General features: G+C 40.0%; 1 protein-coding gene across 1 annotated transcript; it reads right to left on the minus strand.

Moving 5' to 3' along the window:
* Positions 1-2,972: 2,972 nt before the first annotated feature.
* Positions 2,973-25,273, minus strand: ext2 (exostosin glycosyltransferase 2). The gene is made up of 16 exons (XM_032514822.1): positions 25,006-25,273; positions 24,431-24,771; positions 24,083-24,306; positions 23,572-23,661; positions 22,450-22,566; positions 21,235-21,430; positions 19,936-20,075; positions 19,754-19,847; positions 14,256-14,387; positions 9,948-10,137; positions 7,322-7,488; positions 6,493-6,636; positions 5,888-6,016; positions 5,147-5,229; positions 3,641-4,563; positions 2,973-3,241 (listed from the first exon to the last, which is right to left on the minus strand). The coding sequence occupies exons 2-15, from the start codon at positions 24,743-24,745 to the stop codon at positions 4,425-4,427; spliced, it is 2,160 nt and encodes a 719-aa protein (XP_032370713.1). The 5' UTR covers positions 24,746-24,771; positions 25,006-25,273; the 3' UTR covers positions 2,973-3,241; positions 3,641-4,424.
* Between the last annotated feature and the right edge of the window lie 795 nt (positions 25,274-26,068).

Raw genomic sequence — 26,068 nt, forward strand, 5'->3', positions numbered from 1 at the left:
ATGGTGTATACTCCTAAATAAAGAGGTGTTTAATCAAATAACTGTACAACAATCTAATTGGCATACAGAAACCCTTTAACCAGTCTGTGAAGGTGCAACTGGACTTTGTAGGTCCTTAGAAGACATTTTGCCTCTTATGAGAGACAAAGAGTCTTTGAAGCACCTTTAACAAAGTCCAATTGCTCTTGATTTGAACCCTTACTTGGATAACTAGGATCAGGTAGTGTTTCAGTATAGGTGTACTACTTTTAAGTGGGATGTTTGCACTGTCCTTTAGGAGAACTTGGAGGCAACATGGGCTTGACAGATATAGTTAACCTCAAACAGGTTTATCTGGCCATGGTAGATGTGTAAAAAATGTGTAGAGTAGCAGAAGAATCAATAATAGTCATTGTGTCAGGTAGTGTCCCGAAGTGTCAGTATGGAAAATGCAAGTCAGAAGTTTGAGCCCAACTTCATTAGTTTTTTGGCATGATATGTGAACAGGACCTGTTTTAGTAAAACCACTAATGTGTCAGGATAGCATTGCAGAGAATCACGTTCCCTGTCTCCACTCTGGTTACTCCCTGTTTACTTCTATCTTGGCGTGGAACAATATGTCTTTGTTTGTTTGTGCCTGTCTGTGGAAAGAAAAGAGGGGGCCAGCCCGAGATGAGCACAATATCTATAAGCCTAAATCATATCCGTAGCCTCATATCACTTAAATACTAAAATCATAAACCTTGCTGTTCCCCTGGTAACGGCCTTATCCAGTGACAGAAATAGCAATGAGGTTACGCTCCTTTGCTTTGCTTAAATCAGGCCTTTCTAACAAAAGGGTTTCAAGCAAACCTGATACCTTGTAATCACCTTCAGGCCAAGCAACCATTGCTAATTCTCTAAACTGAACCACATTCAATGTCCTTCTGGACAGGAAAAGAAGTAGGGTGCAGGCTATAACCTGTCAGCATAGCAGCTCACCCAGGAATCCCAAAATTACACGCAGTTCTACTCTCCAACCCAAATCCAAGGTATATGCACAATCCTGACTATAGCATACATAGCTCTTATCTCTCTCTTGCAAATGTGGACATAGGGCCCCCTTTGCTCTAGTTGTGGGGTTGGACGGAGGGCGAGCCGCGAGGGCGTCTGCTGTGTTCCGGTGTTCTGGGAAAAGGACAGTGCACACAGCTGCGCTCAGGGGGTAAATGCAAAACAAACATACCTCACACATGCTTCCCCCTCAGCTGTCATGGCTCTGCTTTCAAAGATTCTCCCCCTCCTTGATACACACATACACATTGCTCTGGGCCTCTCCCTTTGCTCACTTCCACTATGTCCACCGGTTCAAAGCTGCAGCCCCCCTTTCGCAGGGTCCGAGGCACAGCCGCACGTCCAACCCGGGAAGGCTTTTTAATTAACACTGAGCCATGTGGAGGCTGTGGATTGCAGTATTGTGTGTCAGGATAGACAGGACCGTCTGTCTTCTGGATGGTTTAATGTAGACAGTTTCTCTGCACAGCGCACACAGACATACTGGCTTTCAGTAGCTCAGGTTTACATACTCACTGGTTTCACTCTTCTGTGTATTTCAGCTGCATTATTCTTGGACTGAAACCTCTCTGATGTCGTCTTCCACTAGGAACCACAGACACTCTTGATCTACTTCTAATCACATAAGTACGGTTAATGCAAGATTACATTAAAAGCCTCTCCCTCCTGTGTGCTGCATACCTACATCCCTGAGTGATGAAATCATTGTCCAATTTTCTCATTTTCTAATACTACTGAAGTTAAGCAATCAGTATAGGAGTAAATATATGATAAATATGTGTGCCGTTGTGTGCATGCAAAAAAGATTGGACTGAGGTGTTGTAAAACTCTTGGACATGTTATTAATTAGATGTTATGTTTTATTTTGTGAGATTGTTTATCACGTATTTGAGTTTACCACCTTTTTCATTTGGTGTGAAAATTGTATTTCCAGAGTTGTTTGAACATTACTTTCCTCTTGATATGTAATTCTTGCGATTTGAGTTTCAACTTTTTTTTGTCTCAGTTTTTGTGGCTTTAAGCTGTCTATTGAAATGAGTGTATGAATTTACTCATGCTTGTGTTCATTTTTGTGTGTGATTAAAGTACATAAGTTATTGCACATCTATTCAGAATAAGTATATGCCATTCCATTTCTTATAAATAGTACTGCATGCTTGACAAGGTAAAAAAGAAAAAAAAAAGACAGTATATACAGGGTAGAAGGTAATGCTGTTTCAATCAAGCTGTTACCCTCACAGTACAGAGAAAAAAGAAAAGAAAATCAAGATAACTATTTTCTTCTTAGTTATAAAAATCACTGAGGTCACTGAGTTTACAGAAAAGGCTTCCAAGTCATCAGCTAAAGATACTGGTCGGCCACAACTTGTGAATACGTTGCCTGCTGTTGGTTAAAAAATACAAAAAAAAACAATAGTTTGCAGTGTGTTATTGCAAAATATTGTGTCATCATTTAGTCACATACTAAAATCCCCACGCATTTCAGTCTCTTTGAAGGGACACGAGTGCTGAAATGAGATCGCACAACCCACAAGAGTATCACAGTAATTGAAGTTGACAAAAATATGAACTGCGCCCTTTTGAACTGCTGACATTGAACAGTGTGGATTAGGCAGCGTATATTAACAACAGGTGACAGGCTGCAGAGAACAGTGGATCGTCCGTGACACGCAGTGTCTGCGCTGGACGGTCACAGATTTGAGTAAAGACATATGAAAAGGAAGGAAAATGCATGCGTGCATGCGTGCATGCGTGCGCACACACGCACACACATACAATGTGGTCTTTACTTATCATGTATTACAAACTCATATATATGCCACATAATCTCAGTCAAAAAAATTAAAACAATTTCATTGACCTTATGATAATAAAAAAAAGGCAAATAAAACCACCACAAGGCAATATTAACGTTAAATACTTCACTGCTCCAATGTAACAGCCTAAATACTGGAGCTGGGACAACGAGTGATGAAAAGGACTAAAAAGTAAACACACACGCAACAGGTATTCGGAAAAATAAAAAACAAAGCATTGCATTAACAGTTTATACATTTGGTTTTGAAAAGTGTGGATTTGGAGATTCACTACCCAAATCCATGACCAACTAAAATTACTCCTATGCATATGCAGTGCTCATACACATAACTCAGCTCAGGCAATAGTGTCATGAAAGGCTTGCACAAGCAGTAAAAAAAATCAACTCAGTCTTAGGCCTGCACAATTCTGGGACAAATTTGAACCACAACTTTCCTCAGAGTTGATATCACGATTCTCTGCTACGATTTTTTTGACAATGAAAAAACAAATTGGCAGTACCAAACAAATATTTTTTTTGGCACCTATAGCACATTGCGCGTCACCACAAGCCTGTAAACATAGAGGCTTCATTGCAGAGAAGGGAGAGCATCGCAGCGCTTTACAACCTATTTTATACAGTCTATGTTTAAAACTCACAGAAGAAAGTAGTAGCGTTTGTGATGCCGTTGGCTCGTAAAATTAAATGAGAACTTTTTTTCTTTTATTAAATTGTGGTTATTTCAAAATTAATTTGTGAACAGAGTGAATCGAGATCCCGATTTTATAACGATTAATCGTGCAAGCCGACTGAGTATCAATCTTTTTGAAAATCAGCAGTTACTCGCTCTAAATATTATATTCATGGTACCAGTTTTGTCTAATCTGATTAAAAACAGAACAGATGTAAAACCTCTACTGTACATCATCTGCTGCTGTATGTTTACCATTCATACCATTTACCATTAGATAAAGCCTACAAAAATATGTCATTGAATTGTTTAATACAGTAATATAATGTAAATTAAACATTACTTTAATACAGTATAGCTAAAAGAATCAGGTCAATGTCGTTATTTGAGATAAAGAAAAAAAAAATCCTAGTTGGAACAGCATAAATTATGACTATTATACAGCACTGCTGCAAAATACAAATATGTACACTGTATACGCTGATTCCAGAGCAGCTGGAGCTCAAACTTTCCAGCTCCAAAACAGTAAAAGTGAGGTACCACAAGCCTCCAATCAGTCCATCAAACACAAGAGACTCAGCGTGACCCTCCAAAAGCAGTTAATGTAACATTAGTGTTATCGGTCATATTGGTAAATGTTTGACAATGTATTTCACTTTAAGCCAAATAAACATATCATTCTAAAACAGACTCATCACCATCCCCACATTCCAGGATCCTCAAGATATTAACAGAATGTCTTGTACAATTCTGCCTTTTAAATTTCATCTAAAAATCAAAGCAAAAGTCACTTGAACTGAGCCGTGACAGAAGAATGTGCTAATTTAGTCTGAATATTGATGTCTTTTTTTATGTTTAAAGTGTTGAGGCTGTACCGGGATCCAAACATCTGTTACAGGCTGGTCAGAGGCTGCCGATGTTGGGGAAGCTCTTGAGCTTCTCTGGAAAGTCGTCTTTATAAAGCACCGGGTCTGCACGGTGTTCCACCACCTTCAGAGGCATGGTACCAAAAACCGATGCAAACTTGTTGATGCACTCAGATCTAGGGACAAAAACACAACTTATTTACTTTGCTAAAATCAGGTATTTATTTAGCAGCTTTTGATTAGTAATGTTTGAGCCTTTAATACCTTTTTCTTTCCTTTTAATTACTGTAGGTGGTGCCCATCTTCCTCAAATAATATATTTATAACAATATCTTTTTAGTATCTCTGTTTACTGGCATGTAGAAGATTTATCCAGTCATTGATCCGGTTTGTTTATTTTGGCACAGCTCACAGAACTTGACAGTGTACAAAATATATCTGACTTTAAATAAATGATTACATCTAATATTAAGACTTTAAGGAACTTTAACTGTATTTTACGGATAAAGAGGAGAAACTGTAGATACGCTGCTGATGATTGTGCACCGGAGTCCAACAACAAACGTTTATATCACAGTACTGTATGTGTAATGTGGTAGGTGCCACGCATGCACGTAAAAATGCTTTAGCAACAGACAAAAACAGAGAAACGAGATTTTCAGTTGAAGTGTGTGCACACAAAATAGTAAAAAATAAAATGAATTAACATGATTCTATTGTGCTCATTTAATCTAAGATTTCTAAAACAAAGTGCCGTACCTTTCCACCATGTGTGTCTGATCCAGGGAAAGTCCATCAATGGCAGTACACTCAGGGCACTTGAACTTCTTCCTAGGGGTCACCTAAACAGAAGCAAAACAAAGTCACGCCAACAATGTCAACTCAACTCAACTGTTTGTTAAACCTGCACAGCCCAGACCGATGCTAATAAACTTTCCAATCTGTTTAATAAGTCTGTGACTTTTCTATTTATTTTTTTCATCGTTGGAGTTGAAAAGATCTATGATGTATGGCTTTTCCTCTGTGTAACCTCCATCTACACCCCTGACACATGCCTGCACCCCACGCTTTAAACTGGTGAATGTATGTGTGTAGAAGAAAGTGGGACATAGAAAGAGGGAGACAGAATGGGTTGGTTAAAGAGGGTGGGTGTTTTCTGAAGGAATCTGATGGAGATACGGTGGGAGGTGGGAGCGCGGGTAGGGAGTAGGGAAGTGTGCCGCTTGTGATTTGATGGCAGGGTGTGCGTGAGCCCTGGTTAGCTTAAAAAAACATACTCAGCGGGGGAGTGCCAGTGAGTGACACCAAGATAAGGGAGGTTAACGCTGGGCTTTAGCTCGGGCCCCTGCACCTGGGCACAGTGAGTGTGTTGGGGAGGGGGGTAGGGGGAGAGGCGAAAGGTGAGAGCTGATCAAACCCAGAGATGCTGGTCCGCCGGTCAGGCTTTAGCTTCCCCCTGCCAGCTTAAAGCAGCCAGACCACTGAGAGCTATGAACATACCTTTATGGGGGCTTTGCCCGTGATGTTAGCCACCAGGAAGTTCATGGCAATATCTTCACAGTTCATGTGAGCATCCACCCAGTTCTTGATATCTCCTGGCATCTTGTATGTGTACAAATAGTTGAAGTACTGTAAACGGATTGACAACAAACAAATGATTACTAGGTGTCATATAGATATATTGCAGACTCATTATGTACAATGCAGACACTGTTTGACATAGTGACCATAGTGTAGGAGGAACCACTGCACCAGAATTTGCTTTGAACTTCTGTGAGTGTGTGAGCTTTTAAGTAGAAGTGAGATAACCTCGCTCTGCCTATGACACTGCTCATCTATCACTGTCATCTTCTTGCCTGAAATCCTATCCTTACACAATATAGAGGTCTACGGGACATTTTAAAATCCTTTCTACAAACTTCATTCTTTATTTGATTTCTACATAAAATTATTACAATTTCCTTTTTAAAATTGGTTCACTGTGCATTATTACTAAGCAAAAGTCCTAACATCCATGAGTAGCTCAAATGGAAATGTGTGTGAAAGAGACAGAGGTAGAACTCAAGCAACCAAAACTATTTAATTTCAGGCTTTTCCCAGGTCACCTTGTGGTAGAAGGCGGCTCCAGTTAGGACCATGGAGACCTCGTTGGTCCACTCCGACTCATACTTCCACTTCCCCATTTCATGGTCCCAGAGGTGCAGCCGGCCTGGGTAGCCCACCAGCCTGTCTGGGAACTCCCTCCATACCTGCAGCAGGACAGGAAACAGATTGTCAAACGTTTTCAAGTGAATTAAACTAAGGGGAGAACTGATGGCTTACACTTAAACATAAATGATTAGGGGTGTTCTAAAGAGTGTTTAAGAATTAAAAAATGTAGTCTCGTTTCAAAATATCTCTGAACATTTTTGCCTAAGCCAAAAATTGAAATATTTTCAGAAGTAGCTTTATGATTGGCTGAATATCTCAGGGTTGACACCAGCAGCCAGTCTGATCATCTGCTCAGACAGACAGCTCCTCTATCCTGCCTACAATTCCATGTAATTATCCTTAAATTGAGCACAATTTTATTAAATGGTTTCTAAATGGATTCAGGTGAGTCTGCTGGGATGAGTGGGGCCCAGCAGGTATGTGGGCATGGAAAGCATCAGCGCAAGACCTGTCATCATTCTTCACACATCAAACACATTCAGCAGGCAGTCAAATCCCAAGGTAGCTAAGAATGAGACAGTAATCTCCTGAATGACTTTAAACTCTGGGATCAACTTGAAATGGTTTATACTGTGTGTGTGTGTGTGTGTGTGTGTGTGTGTGTGTGTGTGTGTGTGTGTGTGTGTGTGTGTGTGTGTGTGTGTGTGTGTGTAAAGAAAAATATATATATATATATATATATATATATATATATATTTTTTTTTCACAGGGATCTTTTCTCACCTCGTAACCAAACTGCAGTTCATCAGATGTCAGCATGATGATGTCATCATCGATTGCTAGCACAGCTTCAGTCTCAATCTCGTCGTAGGGGAAGAAGCGGTTACTCAGCTTGTTCTCTTTGGTTCGCACGACTTTGAGAGGAACACCGATCTTGGGCCATAGAGACTCTGCCCGGAGGAAAACAATATAATAATAGTAACCACATTTCTACTTTTATACACAAAGGTACAGAGCTGAAACTATTTAGTTGAATAATTGGTTGATAGAAAATGAATTGGCCAAACTTTGCTGGTTCAAGTTTCTTGAATGCCAAGATTTGCCCGTTTTTAGGGATGTTAATGATTAAACTGTTTAACCGTTAACTGACAATAACAAATTTGACCAATAATATCAGTTAAATATTCCAAGTTATTAAAACATGTTTTCTGCATTGTAAAAAATAAGAACAATAGGCTACACAAGCAATTTCTAAAATTCTAAGCAGCATCCCTACTGGTTATATTTGTCTTATATGACAGTATATTGACTGTATATGGATTTTGGACTGTTGGTTGGATAAAATAGGGTTATTTGAAGACGCCACTTCTGGGCAACTGTGATGGCCATTTTTCCCTGCAGCCCTACAGACATACAGTAGTGTGCAAAAGTCTTAGGCAGGTGGGAAAAAATGCTGTAAACTAAGAATACTTTCAAAAATATAAATAATTGTTCATTTTTTATCAATTTACAAAATGCAAAGTGAGGGAACAAAAGAAAAATCTATATCACATCAATATTTGGTGTTACTACCCTTTTCCTTCAAACCAGCATCAATTCTTATAGGTACACTTACACTGGCAGAAACCAGTGGGACCCAGGTACACCCTTCTACTGTCGGGAGAAGTCTGGCCAGAATTGTTCTTCATGGAAGAGTTGCAACCAAAAAGCCATACCTCCGACATGGAAACAAGGCCAAGCGACAACTATGCACAAAAACATAGTCTGGGTATGGCTTTTTGGCTGCAACTCTTCCATGAAGACCACTTCTGGCAAGCCTTCTCCAGACAGTAGACGTGTTCCAATTTCAAAGGGAAATAAGCTTGATGTGTTTTTCATCTGCTGCACTAAGTAAATTGATGAAAAATAAACAATCATTATTTAAATTTTTGAAAACATTCTTAGCTTACTGCATTTTTTCACACCTGCCTAAGACTTATTATTTTATATTGTACATATATACAGTATGTGACTCTATAATACATATTTAAAGGTTGAACAAAGTTATTAATATGGCCAGTGACAGGGTTTGAAGATGGGTGTGTAATTATGATGTCATTTACCACTGACAGAGATATTTGAAGTCTGTGCTGCCGGTGGAAATTGGTGCTCTGGGAGTTTAACTTCACTCACTGACTCATATCTCTACTATAATCTCAAGCACGTGCAAATCTGACCACAGTACAATTCTTCACGAGACAGATCAAGTTTTTTTCAGGGAAGCAATTCAAAGATCTTGGGCAGTATCCATGGCACGGACTATGGCACAGACAGATCACACAGAATGTGTCCCCTCATTAATGGGCCTGGCAGCCTATAAGAAGATCTCCAGGTCCTCCTAACCACGTCTGAGGTCTCCTGTCAAAAGCTATTGTCAGGAAAACTGCTATGTTAAAGGCCCAGAGTTTCATTTTTCACTCTGGCCATGTTGCTGTCATCCTTTTATTTCTTAAGTTGGAAAGTGACAGTAGGAGTGAGGAAATTATTAAATACTGCAAGCAGGTCAAGACTATTTAATAAAAAATGTAATTTAAGTCTGTTATAAAACATGACTTAAACAGAAAAATAATAATGCTAGATTCTGCAAAACAAACATTTACTTTATCAGCATCTTCTTTAAAAAAGCACAGAAGGAAGCAAAAACATGCATCTGTAAACGGATCAGATTAAAATCCAATCAAATCTGCCTTCATATTAGACTGAGCCCCATAAGTCTGACCCGTCAATGGCCCCTTGTTAATTCTAATGGGTCACAAAGCTCCAGCCAGGCGCCGCTGATGCCTCTAATGAAAAAGCAACTCACAGCCACAAGGGAGCACTTCAAAGTTGTCTCATTACTTCATTACATTAGCCAACTCTTCCAGCAGCAGGACAGATTTAATTCCTGGTCCAGAACAGCCTTGATCTGAGTTAAACAGTAAGTAGGGTAAGGCGCGATTAACTGAGGTTTACTTAATTGCCATATTAAGGCAAATAATTAGAGCACAAGTTGCAATAAATAACTATACAAGTTTACTATGACACATCTATGATGGACTACAACTGATGATGACTAGCGGTGAAAGACAGAAACCTAAACTGAGTGTATATACAACTATATATATCACACACACACACACACACACACAACACACACACACACACACACACACACACACACACACACACACACACACACACACACACACACACACACACACACACACACACACACACACACACACACACCACACACACACACACACACACACACACACACACACACACACACACACACACACACACACACACACACACACACACACACACACACACACCTTTTGGAAAGCTTCAAGAACTTTTTTAAATTTTGAGAATCAGTTACACTCACCCTCAGGAGGACTCTTGTTCTGGTTATTCCACACAACCAGCAGCTTAGCCAAGCTAGGCACCTTGGAGATTTCTGTGATGACGCGGAAAAGACTCTCAACACGATCGTAGGTCAGTACCACTGCTGTGAAACCAGGTGCCCTTGGCGGGATTAGTGGCAAGAACAGAGGGCTGTTCACACTGGACCACTTCTACACATGATAGGAAACAAAGAAAAATACAGGCTGTTTAGACCGCATCTTTTTTCATCCTCCCAAAGCTACTGTAGAGCAAGACTCATGTCTTCTGCGTTTTCATGTCTGCCATGTTTTTCATGATTTAATACACTGTAATAGTGCTTCACTGGACAGTGAGGTTACCTGCAGTAATTTCCAGATTGTGGTTTTATTATGGGGCATCATCAATCATCATCCAATAATGTGTCTCAGGGGGTAACATAGGCAAAGTACAGGCCAAAAGCTTCCAGTCAAAGTGCTAAGGGAACTCTACAGTACAGAATGACAAGAAAGACTAGGAAGGAGTTTGCAAACAAGACAAGTGAGTCTCTTCAGGGATGTAGGAGAAATAGGGTGGAACAGTGAGGAGCAAAGGGAAAATGGGCAACAGCAAGTAGCGGCCGTCTATTGTCAATGTGGAACTTGGCTTTTCTTTCATTGTTCCCCTTTAAATCAGCTTGTAAACCCAGGGAGTCACATTGACTCAAGCTCAGATCAAGTGACACTGTTAAATGAAGTAAGCCACAGGAGAGTTTCCTGATGGTATGTGTCTACTAAGTGTACTAAATACAAAACTTTAAAAGTAAGTCATGGGGCGACCTCTAGCTCACCTAGCAGTGTGCGCCCCATGTAGGCTTAGACCTAGGCAGTGGCCCGGGTTTGAATCCGACCCCCGGCAATTTGCTGCATGTCTTCCCCCCTCTCTCTCCCCTTTCCTCTCTTCAAGCTATCCTATCATTTAAAAAGGCCATAAAAGCCACAAAATCATCTTTAAAAAACAAACAAAAATGATGAGATGACAGATTGTTAGTCTGTCATAACTTTTTTGTTTACAAAAGGTTGTTTTCTCAAATGACATAAAAAGGCAAATCATTTTTTGACAAGCATGTGCTACTCCAACACTAGCAAATATAGGAGCAAATATAGGTCTCTTGATAAACTTCATCAAAGGCTCCAAAGATATTCCACTGGTTACATCAGGGAGAAGGGCAAAGAGACCATATCTAACATAGTAAATCTGTGGGCTTCTTGAAGTACATATAAACCCGGTTTCTCTTCAGGGCCACGGAGGCTACACAGTGATTATGTGGCTCCTTCAACAGCATCAACACAATTCTGTCAGCGGAGATACAGCCACTGCATTTTACACAACAGTCACTCCTCCACTAATAAAAAAAAACTTTACTGGCAAGTGGAAACTTCCTTGTGGTCATTCTCACATTGTCAAACAAGCAGAGGGGGAAATAATGAAACTAACACATATATGCAGCACAGATGCATTTAACAGAATAAAAGAGTTAAGAGACCACTTACTTGAGTCATTTGTCAAACAGAATAAATTAGATGAAAAGAAAGCCGCCGCTCATTATGTCACCAATAGTTTTTTTTATACACACACTAAAAAAATAAGAATTTTATTTGGCTATTTGAACTACTCCAGAGGTTCTTCATTAATCTTGGGGTATGTAGATTAAGAGCACCATAAAATGAAGATTTACCAAGAATTCAAAATGTCTTCATCTGTCAGTCCTATTTGTTTATCTTTGGCTGTAACACTCCCACTGAAATACATATTACACATTTTTACATTTTCTTTTTTAGTTGAATGGTGATTGTCTCGCAACCCCAAGCGCCTGTGAGCGGAAAAACTTCTTTAACTGTCTATGGGAAAAACCACCCTTGCAACTTTCGGCCGGTGAGTCGCCGGACTCAACGTGAGAAAATATTGCGTGATGTCAGGTCTTGCGATGTAACGAATTGCTTCACAGCACTGCACACATAGTGCGATAGAGGTTTTCCAAGTTTTTTTCCGCACTATCGTCATGGGTGAGTCAGCAAAAAAGAAACAGAAAGTAAGGAAAGTACTGTTGGAGGAACAGAGAAAAAAGAAATCGCAGACTGACTGAGTGAGGAGTCAGACACAAGTAAACATACGAGCTGCCAAATATCTATTTTGAAGCTGTAGGGAAAGCTCAACAGAGAAACCTGCAAGCAAAAAGCAAGAAAACAGCAAAGAAATGGCCAAAACTGCATAGCGCCCCTTTAAACAGCACATGCATTCCTTATGTAAACAGATACACAGGCACAGTAGTGGTGGATTAAATTACATTTTTAAATTGAATAACGAGGCAAACGTTGCAACACAAGATACAGCAAGAATTCATTAATATAAGGACAGTGATAATGCATTTTTTAATCACCATTTTTGCTCTACTTCAGCCAACTGGATTTCAAAAGAGAATGACTGAAGTTTACGAGCTGACATTCAGTTTTAAAAAGGTATTTACATATTTACAAGTATTCACCACCATAATTTGGAATCATGTGCCTTTTTTTACCTTTGGCGGATTGTGTCTAATATTTTTTATAGTACATGGTTAATCAGATGTGAACTGAAACGTCAAAATAAAGTTGAAAGTCAACACTTCAATCTTGTAGCAGTTCTTTCGAAATCCAATGTGCAGCAGAACGAAGTCAAAACCAAAATGCCCAAACACTTACAGACTGTCCAGTAACTTCTAAACAAGATCAAATAAGACTTTCATATGCCCAGGTGCCAATCTCCATTCAATATTTTAAACGCAAACTCTGAGATGCTAAATTTTTGTAATGTAGAAACCTTACAAGTTTGCCTACTACCTACACCAAAACAAAAAGCAGCTTGTCCCTTATTCATAACCCCCCTCCAAAGCCACCAGCAATCCAGGGAAATGTGCTTTCAATTACCAGCCTAAAGACTACAGGAGGAGAGGCGGGTTGGGGGGATGTCTGCCTGATTTATTTAGTGCTCTGTAGTAGTTCTTCTCATCATCCATTCACTGAATCTATCAAGAAAACACTTAATCTCCCATCTCAGGCAGGAATGGCCAATGGTCTGCACCCTGACACAATTAACCTCCTCTCGGTCTGAACAAACCTGCTCAGAGGAAAACAGGCAACCATGGTCAGCGTGACCGGAAGCCTATTAGTCCTGAATGACTGTACAGATTTAAACAACACTGAAACAACAAAAAACCCAAAACAGCCCTCTCTTGAGCTGCTTGTTGACACCAACGCATCCTGATTGTGACCGCCACCTCCATAATCTTAGCATTTCAGTGAATCTACTTACTTGGATGTAGATATTCAACAGATGCAAAGACACTATTATGCATCCACACGCATGCTCACATGCACATGCCTCTACCCCACAGGCTGAGGATGGAGGAGATCAGACTGGGCTGATTAACAACTCCTGAGAGATGGTCGCCCAGCCAAGCTGTCTGCAGCCACAACCTCCCACAACCACAGGGATGCTAAAACCAACACACACACAAACACACACACACACACACACACACCACACACACACACACACACACACACACACACACCACACACACACACACACACACCACCACACACACACACACACACACACACACACACACACACACACACACACACACACACACACAACACACACACACACACACACACAACACACACTTCTTCACATCCAGCATGCTCTCTACAAAACACACTGACTCAGACATGATGGAACTTATTTTTCACCACAACGGAGGCATCCTCCTAGAGCAGTAGTGCTGACAGAAACTGGCTGCCTCAGGACTAGCTGGGTGTATACCAAACTGTGAAGCGCAGCATGTGTGGCGCTTCACAAAGACTAAGGCATCTACTGTCACTCTGCCACAGCGGCTTCGATTTATAAGGCACAGGAGAGGGGGAAGCTTGTGAGGCACTATGAGCAACTGTATGGCCAAAGCTCCATTCTGGATGGGTATCATTCAGATGTCTCTAATAGAAAGATTTCGAGGAATACAACGGATTGCCTCAGCACACAGACTGTACAGATTATATAGTTGTATGTTGGAAGAAATATAGCTAAACATCAGATACTTCTAAAAGGCCCAATCAATCACTAAAGTGACAGAACTGATTGAAATCCTGATTAAACACAAAAGACTTTTAGTTTAAATTAACACTACCAGACCAGAGAGAGGTGTATGCCAGTGTCAAAGTCATGTAGAGGCAGATAACTAAAAGTAACAAATGCTTGCAAAATACATATCAACATCCACACAGTTACATACCACCACAGGTGGATTGTTCCACTGCTCGTAAGTTCGTGCAGCATATGGGTAGATGCGGTCATTGATGATCTGGAGCGTTGTCAAGCCAATAGCCTTCATGGAGCTGAAGTAGGCCTCCCAGAACCAGCGTGCCTATGGACAAATGTAAGAGACTTGTTAAAATGTACCCATGAAAACAAAAATGGAAGAAAAAAAATAGCAATCACAAAACAAGCTTTGAGGATCAATATTGCACCACTCATTAACAAACTCCATATGAACTTCTATTCAACTTTCCTATATATTTACGTTACAGATGTAGACAATACAGAATGAATATTTGCATTGATTGATGGAAGAAGAAAAAACATTACACTTCGGTCACTATCAGATCATGCTGCATATAGGTGTAAGAAATTCCTGTTTTTGTTTCTAGAATTAGTAACCAATAATGGAAATGTCAATCAAAAGTAACAGAAGAATGTACTGTATGTGAACAATATTTGACTTAACTTGAATAAGGCAGTATTTCAGAAAGCTGTTGGCTTGTTGTTATGACTTTTAAAACAGTTTTAGTATTTTTATTCTCATGTTATGCTGTGGAGTACAGCCACTACATGACAAAAGATAACACCAATGTGAAGTCATAGCTGTAAAATCCAGATCATCCCCCCCACCAGCCCAGTCTAAGTCTTTAAAGACAATCTTGTAGCCGTCTCCAGCCTCTTGACCTTCTGAAACTCTTCTTCTCAAGATCTTTAAAAACTCTTGACTGTGCCTGTTTTGCTTCAACAGATCTCTGACGTGAAAAGCAGACTCATAACTAAACTTTTAACCCATATCTTAATGTTATCACATTGGCTGTAGGAATACCAAACTCCAACCGCCCTCATTCATGGTTCACTTCAAATGTTTTTTTCCAGCCAAGACTGCAAAGATGAGAATTAATACATGTAAATTGAATTTGTTTATTTGGACATCTTGTTTTTAAAGCAACACTAGGGAACTTTTCTGCAGAGGTCCTCCTTCAGGTTGGAACTGGAATTGTCCCATTATGTCTTCTGCATTAGAACTACAGATCCGCTACCCGATCTGGCAAACTTGCATAGCCGGTAGGGAGCCGCAAAGCGAATGCAGAAGTTCACCCTGTTACGAGTTGATGAACTCCTGAACCGATTTTGGAAACATTTTAAGGAACAAAAGTGTTGCTTTAAAAAGACATCAATTAAAATTGTTTAATGTTCATTAACTCCTGTTCACTTTGTTCACCATGAAACGTTACATTTAAAGTGAATTGATCAATCTATAGTAGTGCTACTGACCATGACATGTATGTGTCTAGCCTCTTGCAGACTCCTATTCTAGTTAGAAACTTCAAGGGACAGTTAAGAAGCAAGAAGACCCTATAGGAGTTAATAAAGCTTCAAACAACACTGTCTCCTGAGCCTACATGTTGCATTGACTCAACCTCAATGACCCACAGTTCTGGAGTAGGATGTGAAATGTAAGTATTTGTGTGCAAAGAACTGGGCTGTATTTCTTTCTCCTCCAGTGTATATTATTGGCTAATGTGTGCCCCAAACAAAGACAATCCTTAGTGCCACGTTAACATGTGGCCATTGCCTAAATTACCCACGTCTGAGTAAAAGCAGACTAGAGATGTACAACAACACAAACACAGCATTTATTTTTATAGTGGGGGTGAGGAGAATCCAAAAACTTTCTAATCTCAGGGGGGAATCCCAACAGCCCATAAATCAACCAGTGATGAAAGTTTCTTTACGGACCAGAGGGAGGCAGAAAGCAAACTGCGCTGGCTCAAGGGCCCATAACTCCACCCTCTCCCTCTCTCCCTGCAGGAATTTTTATGAGAATGGAAGAAGAGACCCTTTACTCCATCTTCCATTTGCAGCATCTAGCCTAAAGTCCACACTTAGTTACGGTTTGTTCGACTGAGGAATAAAAGATGTGTAGCAACGAATATGGCAACCATAAAAAGAGACGGGCAATCTCCACTTCCTCCCACTGTACAAATGTGAAGCCAAAATATCCCGAATACGGGTGCCACCATCTTATAATTTAGGAGCCAGCCAGTCTGCGCAGAAGTGAGAGTCAATCACAGCTGTCAATCATGACGTTTTACCCCGTTTTTATAGCGTCAAATATCTAATAAAAACCAAACTTATCCGAAACATTAAGACTTGACCAAACATTGGTGTCATCAGAACAACCGAAAATGAGACTAACCATCTTTCGGAAAAAAATATTTGACATGTATTTTCATTTTTTCTGTTTGATCTATGTTCCATCCGCTAAAATGGAGCCAGCCACCAGTGGGCGATAGATATTTTGGCATCTCATTTCCTTCTAGTTTAGAGAGTTCCCTAGCCATTACCACTCCTTTCTTGTTTAAAATAATTCCAAATATAAGGTCAAAGAAATGACCAAAAACCGTTTATATTACAGTACTCTGCATCACTTTGTTTAACTCAGAGGAAGTTGTCAAGTGCCTGACAGATGAGTCAACTTATAGCCCAGAATTGGCAGCCAGTGAGTTATGGACAGAACCAGGCAATCATTAGTGTTATTGACATAATCAAAAACAGCAGTGAAACAGAGTCTCAATCATGTGAACTGCTCAGTAGGAATACTGTTTTGCTGAAGATTTATTAGTGTTTTACTTTTAACTGTGATCAAAACATTTCTACACACCACTTGTTAATAATAATAACCTGGTCTCTCCCAGGGGTAAATCAGTCCTTATTGGAAGGGCTAAAAAATGAACTAGCAGGACTTTGGGATAAGAGGACTAAGACTGAACACTGCTTTAGCAGCAGGTTTTATTGTGGAATTACACAATCTTGGGGCTAGTTAGCCCCATGGTTTTCCTGTATTACAGACTACCCCACTGACAATAGTTTGTGTGGCCGTAAATATTCTGTAGTGCAACACAGAGGCACACTATTAGACTGTTTTCATGTTCAACTTCAAGCAGTGGCGATTCTGATAATTCCTGCATTTGTGAGGGTAAGAAAAGAGAATAGGAATCTGGTGGAGGACTTTGGTTAATAGCTCAAGGATATCAATTCTGCAACTCTTGATTAAAAAGATTAAGGGGCTGTTTTTACATTTTTGACTGACAAAAAAGTCACAGACACTTGTCATCATCCTGGCTGCCTGTTCAGTTCTGTCTGAGGGGATGCATGTAAAAAGTAAAAAGACTGAACTGAAGAAAAGCAGATGGCATATAAGGGAGAGGAGAGTAGACCGACTTGACATATTATAAATCAGCTGCAGCCAGTGTACTGTGCTTGGTGGAGTGCTGGGCTGGGAGGCTACAAAAAATGTTGGGAAGACAGGTAGGATCAACAGACTGAAAGAAAAAGCTGGTTGAATCTCAACACCAAGGCAGTAGAGATAAAGTAGTGAGTTGAACTCCATCTCGAGCAATAACTCCCTTCTCCCATCTTATTCATCCTATTATAAAATCACTGATTTGACTGTGTTAACCTAATAAAAAGGTCTATAGTGTAGGTGTCCCATTTTGAAAGTATGACCCAAACAATACTCATGGAAGTATTAGTACACAAACATAGGCTCAGTAGTCTCCCTTGAGCAATGTTAACATCTCACAGCTGTTTAGTATGTGGCCTTTTAAAATGTGACCTAAATGGATGCTATTACATCATCTCAAATTTGAAAATGAGCTCAGCCGACTACTGATGGGAGTAGTCTATCACAATTTGACCTGGTCTCTAATAAGACATGCTCCTTAAGTTAACCAATGCTCTGTCCCTGCAAGGTGAACTGAAACTACATGTATTAGCTAGATGTCACCCTACTATTGTCAAAAAAATAACTATAAATATTTATGTGAAATAGACCTGCCAGAAAGGCAATTGATGAACAACAATGAATACTAATGTGAGGGCAGTTTAATTTTCAACCCAAAGCTTTAGTTCGGTCAGCTTTGCATAATCAACCTTTTAGTCTCAATGTAAAAATCACCCAAGCAATTCATCTTTACCAATTAATTTTCTTTGAAACAGTTATTTTGTTGTTGTTGATATCACAGGTAGTTCTTTGGCTTCAGCCTTTTAAAAGGTAACTATAATTTATGTTGACTATACTAAAGAAGTAAAATGTAAGTTGTTCATTGTTTGGTATTTCATTTGAAGTAAGTATGCACTGTGTATTCCATATGTTTTTACATTGTTAAGCACAAAAGTCGGACCACATGGGAACATAGACAGACACACTATGAAAGCAAGGACTGCTGAGCCCTCTGCTGGCAAAACTAATTAAATACATCAGTAGAAACCACGTCAAAGAATACATCAATGTTTTATCTTTCTAGAATATCTGCATTAAAAAAAGCAGGGTCTTGGCACACATAAAAATGCTTTCTCTCTAGATTTTTTCTTTAATTAAAGACTAGAATTTAAATTACCAAATCTTGTACACCAGGGATGATTGAGAGTATCTGCAGATAAGAATACGACAGACACTGAATGGTCCTTTACAAGAATCCACATATTCTGGTTGAAATGGACTGTACAAATGTGACAAATCCATTTAGATTACATTTCCATTGAGTGTTACATGACTGTCATTGCAGTGTGCAAACTTCAACCATCGTTTATTGTAGGTTAAAAGAAAAACAAAAGAATTGTATGATTTTTTTCAAAATTCATCGATGTGACCAACCCACTGATGCTTTTAGTGTAGGTTTAAGAGTATGACCTGCGACCAACAAGAAAGAAATCCTACATTGTGGTATACAATTAGTTTCACTAAATTCATAGTAAATCACTTCTGTAGAGAAATGTCTCAGGAAAGAATCAACTTGCAACCAATTCAATCCATCTGTAGAGCGGGCAGAGGAGTACTGTGACCAATGGATAACAATATCAGATCTATGCTACAAAGTTAGCTTTGAGCTATACACAGCAGAAGATCCCCACCCAACCGCCCCATCTCACGAGCAAGTCATGTTTTTGAGCTTGTCTGGTGTAATCCAACCCCAAGCCGATCTCTGAGCCCTCTGCCTAAAATGTCTGTTTGGCCAGTATAATTAGTAAATGGACTATGGTTGATACAAGGGAATGAGGAGCAGCTGAACTTCTCTAAAAGCTGCTTTCACTTTTGTTTATTGTGGCTCAATGCAGATATCAAATGGAAAGCAAGAGTCTTCTCTTGAAGAGCCGTCTTCTGTGCACTTCACTCAAGCTAAAATCAACATAGTTGAGTCTGCTGAAAGCCTTTTAAAAATCTAGGCTTAGCAAAGGAGGAAATTCAAATTTACAAAAAGTAAGGCTAGTATCCAAATTTCTGTCTTTCGCACATCACATCAAATGTGTTTTGGCTTTCATAGATTGGGTTGGTTGGAAAAGGTACAGGCACATCTCACACATGACAGCACCTCTGACCACCATGTCAATCTAAGTTCTCAAACTGTAACTTTTAAAAACTTCATTTTTCTGAGAGATGTTTTCTCTTCAGTACATTGTGTCTGTTACCTGTCTTTGCATCTCTTCAACTTGTCTGTGAGGAATACTCTTTAGGATGGTATACATCTCTGATAGCTTCTCCTCAGGAATAACCACTGATGCTCTGTGCAGAAACAGAAACATTAAATTATGAACCCGAAAATGACCAAAACATTAACTTGTTTTTCAACTTTTCTGTGACTTAGGCTGACCTTTTCCAATCAAGTACTTCAGAGAATGGCAGTATGTAGGAGTCAGCGAGGATAACGGGAACACAGCCAGCCTGCAGCACATCACTGAGGGCAGCCTGACCCAAACGGGCCCCTCGCAAAACCACACAGAATGAAGACTCCTATAGAGACACAGTGAGAGCAAACTGTTAGGTGACATGGGATTTTGCATTATACAAACAAACTAAAACCACACCCATTTTTACTACTAGAAGTTTCTTTTTTTCTTTTGAAAAGATTTGAGATTTTTGCAAATTTATTTAAAAAAAATTTAAAAATGTATAAATCACTTGTAGATATGTATTCACAGCCTTTGCGATCAAGCTCAAAATTGAGCTTGGTGCATTGTTTCCACTGATCATCCTTGAGATGTTTTTACATCTTAATTGGAGTCCACCTGTGGTAAATTCAGTTGATTGGTCATGATTTGGCAAGGCACACACCTGTCTATATAAGGTCCCACAGTACAATATCAGACCACAAAACAAGCATAAGGTCAAAGGAATTGTCTGTAGACCTCTGAGACAGAAGTGCTTCAAATCACAGATCTGGGGAAGGGAAGAGAAAAAAAATCTGCTGCTTTGAAAAGGTCCCAATGAGTGGCCTCCATCATCTGTAAATGGAAGAAGTTTGGAACTACCAGGACTCTTGCTAGAGCTGGCCGTCCCTCTAAACTGGGTGATCAGGAGAGAAGGGATTTGGTTAGGAAGGTGATCAATAACCCAATGGTCACCTTAGTAAAACGCACATGGCATCACGCCTGGAGTTTGCCGAAGGTACTTAAAAGACTCTCAGACCATGAGAAACAAAATTAACTCTTGTGCAAGCTTGTGACTTCATATTCCAAAAGACCTGAGGCTGTTATTGCTGCCAAAGGTGCCACAACAAAGTATTGAGCAAAAGCTGTGAATACTTATGTATATATTGTATTTTTGTTCTTTATTTCTAATTAATTTGTTAATGTTAAAAAAACTTTCCATGATGTCTTTAAAGGGTTTTGTGTGTAGAAGTTTGAGGGGGAAAAATTGAATTGAATCCATTTTGGAATAAGGCTGAAACATAACCAAATGTGACAAAAGTGGATTGTTGTGAATACGTTCCGTATGTACTGTATATCGAGCATGCCTTCTGCCTCTAACAAGCACCAACAACCAGTTTTTTTCAAATCAGTTATTTTTGTTGCCAAATTCAGTAAAGTAGTGCATTTAAAAAGAATAGTGCATCTTTATATGTGATACAATTCATCTTTGAAATAAATGATTTTTGCAGTTGTGTTCCTACCTGCAGGATCTGTGGGTAATCATACACTTGCCCCTTGTAGCAGCGTTTACGTGCAGAGGCAACACCCTGAGAGAGGTTGCTACACTTGTCCAGGAGGAGCAGAGCTTCTCCATTTTCTTCCTTCAGGCGCTCCAGTTCAGCACGGTACTCCCGGTGGATAGCAGTTTGAGAGGACAGAATAAAGTAGCGTCGTGGCCTGAGTGAATGGAGACAGGCAATATGCAACTGGTTATCCAGTCATACTTTACAGGGCTGACTATAAATAACTTGACTAAAAGTAAATTTTATCATACCATTACGTTCCCTTGGAACACTTTCTGTATCAGAGTTTCTGCAGGTTTTACCAAGTCAAATTTAAGACTTTTTAAGACTATTATTATAAATGAAATTTAAGACCTATATCACAACAATAATATTTGCATTATAGAACTTGTGTCTAGTCACTGTGTGGAGGACCCAGAGCAATCGCACTTAGTATTAAGTTGCAGAGCTGCTGTGTGGGTCTGGCCTAGACAGGGTGAAGGTAGTGTTGGAGTCTGGGCTGGAGCTGCCACCAGATACTTAACAGAACTGGCTGATGGCTGTTGTCTGCTGGACACCCTTAACAGCAGTTAGATGTTTCTCACTTTTTGCATACTCCAGCGCCCGTACACCCAATGTTCAAAAGCTTAAATTGCTTTTTTGCGTAAGAAGCACTAGGCTTCAAATATGTTGTTAGCAACTGGCTTAAACCAAGCCCTAAATTCAGTTTACTCAAGCCAAGTATTGCGTTATCTTGCACTTCACCATAGCTGATAAATAAAATCTGTTTTATGTCTATGGTACAATGCAAAAGAAACTTACACCCATAACTCAAACTGATTGGCTGCAATATAAGTTGCTTGTTGGCCTCATTTGTAGTCAGCAAATTATAGTTGGACTAGCGAAAGAAACAACTACAACAGCACAGTATAAAAAAAACATTCTAAAGCGCTGTGGGAGCAGTTTAATGAGAATTATAGATAGCGTTACATAGATGTAAGAAAATTAAGACTGGTTTAAAATTATTTAAGATGTAGAACACAATACTTCATTTTAAGACTTTTTAAGGCCAAATGGAGAAACTCCGTGTAGAGATGTTGGATAACATGGATAGTTTAAGTAAAGTGATTGTAATTTGGTCATGACGTGCTACTCAAACAAGATAATCAGAGTTAATTTGTAAGATGTGCTTACCCTGGCTGTCTCTCAGGCAGCTCAACATCTGCAGAGAGGGGGCTGTAAACTGGGATGCTGACATCATAACCTTGTCTGTAGGTCCATGTGGAGAAACCACCTCCAGCCAGCAGCGCTCTAAAACAATGGAACTGGATTGTAACAATGCTTAAGCACACTGGGAATTTCAACAGACATGAGCTAAAGGAACATACTTTAAAACACAAATTTATCAATTTGCTGTGTGGGATTTCCTGTGTAGGAACTTTTGCTACCAACAATGCTGATGTGTGACATGAAGTGACATCAAACAAGGCTCAGTGCCCTGGTTAATAAATTCCATGTAGTCCACTGGGTGATGAAACGTACTTGGATTCTGTTCTATTCTCAGGCAAGGTGAATATAAAGTGGAAACACGCCATCAGTCATACACACACCTGGTTCTGATGAGGCACCATGCCAAATAGACTCCAGCTGGATGAGCCAAGGAAATTCCTTACAGCTAAAGATAGTGTTCATTGTCTCAAGGCTGCATGTTCATAAAACCAACCTCTTTCATCCTCAACCCTCACTCTACCCTGCCTACAGGACATCTTCAGACAAAAGCCTCTTTGCTGGTAAACACAACCAGATTTAAAAGGTGCAATATGTAATACTGACAGCTAGTGTTTAAAATAGTTACTGCAATACAAATTCAAAATACTGGAGCGAGTCGTCTCACCCGCCCCCTCCTCCCCGGACTCAAAGTTCCTGGAGGTTGCCAGACTGAGACCGTAGCATCCGCAACAATGTTGCTTGACGCTTGTCTCACATAGCCAGACATTACTCCACAGCACAGCAGAGTAACATACTTTTTATTTGTACCTATACTGAGAAGCTGACAGAAATTCTGAAAACATGAATCTTTCAAAATGTTTCCCTGCTGTCTGTCGTTGTGATTAACATGTGTAGTTTTAAATCATTTTTAAGCTTAAGATGTCTGAATTTAACGTATTAATAAATCAGCAAATTTTTGGCTAATGAAATTCATGCACCAACCCTATCCTTTTCAGTGTATTTGTTCTACATACAGTATTTTCATTCAAATTATAATGAACACATTATTAAATATTAATATGGCTTTTTTAAATATACGGTATCTACCTGTCTCTGGGCACATCCAAGGCAGTATTGTAGTCTGGAGGACCTCCAGGTAACATGTTGAAAAGTAGGTGATTCATCCCTTTGTCCCATCTACAAAAACATAAACAAGATTATTGCTGGAATGATACAATTAATATACAGATTATTTAAACAGAAAATCAAATAATGGTAGTTTTCTGAGCTCACCAATTAACATTGTAAGTGATTATTAAATAAAAATACCAGTCCCCTTTTTCACACTGGTTTTCTCTATTTCCTACCATTTGTTGATTATTAAAAAAAAACATCTCTTTTATTTTGGCCAGAAAAGCAAAATTTGGAGACATTCTTTTGGCTTTTTGTCAAACTTGAGCTTTGACACCAATGATAACCAATGACATGAAAGTAATTTGAGAAATGGGTTCATAAGGAGGAATTATTGCAAAAGCAACTGGAAGTGACAAACTCTAATACATGGTTAGAAATAATTAGGAAAATTATTTGTTTCCATTACTCTAGTGTAAACATATACCTGGGTAGCATTGTCAGAGCCTGGGCAGTCTCTCTGATCCGCAGGGAGTTCTGGTTCAGCACATCGATAGATGGGATAAAAAGACAAGCCCTGGTGACATCGTCAGTGTAAAAGTCACTGTCAGATATGGCACTGAGCAGGTCATTGTATTCTCGGGACAGTCCAGTGCTGCTGATAGGAACCCCCAATTCATCCACAAACTTCTGCAGAGGGTAGATGTACACCTACAAACGCAACCATTTCCACAATTGGTCATAGTTTCAACAAGGAACACAGCAAAAATTTGGAAAGGATACACTTAGTTTGTGTAAACTCTGTGGTGCGAGGGTTGTTTTGGGAGCAAGTTACCTTGATTCTGTTTTTAGGATTGTAGCCGCATCTGTACACGTCAAAACAGGTGTGCATGCGACAGCTGAGGTCCCCCCTCTCAGGAATGGGACTGGAGACAGGCAGGCGGACCAGAGGTGCGTCATGAACACTGCGTTTATCAAGGGTCCAGTCAGCTGCGGACTCAATGGAGTGGGGCCAGAACTGAAACATCCCGGTGGCGATGAGTCCAAGGAGCACCACAGAAAAGAGGGTTATGTAGTATATGCGGTGCTTGGTTTTCATCCGCGGGATGAGAGCAGGGCCGCGCGAACTGTATTTCCCAGAGGCATACATGGCCGCCACCTCTTTCCAACCAGCCACTGTAAAGACAGGCTTCAGATTAATGACAGCTGAAGTAGCTAACGTACATTCCAACGTTACCCTAGTAAAACAAACCACCGCAAACGTAGTAGTTAGCTAGCAAGCAAGCTAAAGCAGCTATGTAAACATTCATAGTAAGTCGGCTCACCAACTTCAGCTGACGTTATTAAATGTTATAAAACGATCGAAAAAAAAATGATAATTCAAATGTTATAGGTTTAAGTTGTACATACCGAGACGTTAAACGGAACAGGGTTCGGTGTTAATTCATAGCAACGTTTAGAAAACAGGCTGCACTTGTAAATACAGTGTTAATACTAACCTAGCATCAAGCTAACGATAGCGCTATGGGAAGCAAAACAGTTGTTTTAGGAAGGAAGAAAGGCATGACCCGCCTTACGCTCCCTCTGATTGGCTAGTACTCGTTACTTGCTCTGGTTGGGTTGGTTAGGTTTAGGCAAGAGGAGTGGGATTGGTTATTGTTAGGGTAAGACTGTCAGGATCATACAAGGCAGAGTGATACACTACTTTGCTTCTCTCTGGTGGAGTGGAAGTATATTGACACGTTTTATCATAAGTAGGCCTACAATTATTGCCAATTGTAAGCAAATGAGTTATGTAACAATTATTCAATGGCATTTGGATACTAGAGTTGATCTGAGAATAAAGTCAGAATTCACATACATTTTTCACCAGTGGCCCTAATCCTTTTCTGTATAAAATGGTTGACACATTCTTTACATTCAATTTAAAGCAAACTTTTTTCAGGATGGGTTCTTTTGATAAAATCTACTCCTAAGTACGGTCCTTTGTACAGTGTAGCCTACTTGACATCAAAAGTGAGTAGTTTAAAACAAGTCATTATTTGTCTAACTGTCCCTGACAGGAGTCGGGAGTTGAGGCTGAGGAACATTACATCCAGCACACAGACTATTAGCACTGGCACCCCCCAGGGGAGTGTGCGCTCCCCTCTGCTCTTCTCCCTCTGTCTACACCAATGACTGAACCTCAAGAGACCCATCTCCTCTTGAAGTTCGCTGACGACACAACATTCATCGACCTCATCCGGGATGGTGATGAGTAGCCCTACAGACGGGAGGTTGATCAGCTGGCTCTCTGGTGCGGTCAGAACAACCTTGCTTAAAACTGTGGAGAACATCACTCGCTTCAAGAGGAGCCCCCCACTCTTCCCCCGCCATCAGCATAAGTCCTTTGTCTGCTGTGGAATCCTTCAGGTTTCTGGGATCCACTATACCCCAGGACCAAAAGTGGGAGCCCAACACTGACACCATTATC

This window comes from Etheostoma spectabile, chromosome 1 (genome assembly GCF_008692095.1).
Source record: "Etheostoma spectabile isolate EspeVRDwgs_2016 chromosome 1, UIUC_Espe_1.0, whole genome shotgun sequence".
NCBI lineage: Eukaryota > Metazoa > Chordata > Actinopteri > Perciformes > Percidae > Etheostoma > Etheostoma spectabile.

Bases quoted from the DNA above. Each gene is read 5' to 3' on its own strand.
- ext2 (XM_032514822.1), bottom strand. From the start codon at position 24,745: ATGTATGCCTCTGGGAAATACAGTTCGCGCGGCCCTGCTCTCATCCCG. The intron at 21,431-22,449 runs GTAAGCACATCT...CCATTCACTCAG, and splicing joins CTGCCTGAGAGACAGCCAGG to GCCACGACGCTACTTTATTC. The intron at 20,076-21,234 runs GTAGGAACACAA...GTGTCTCTATAG, and splicing joins ATTACCCACAGATCCTGCAG to GAGTCTTCATTCTGTGTGGT.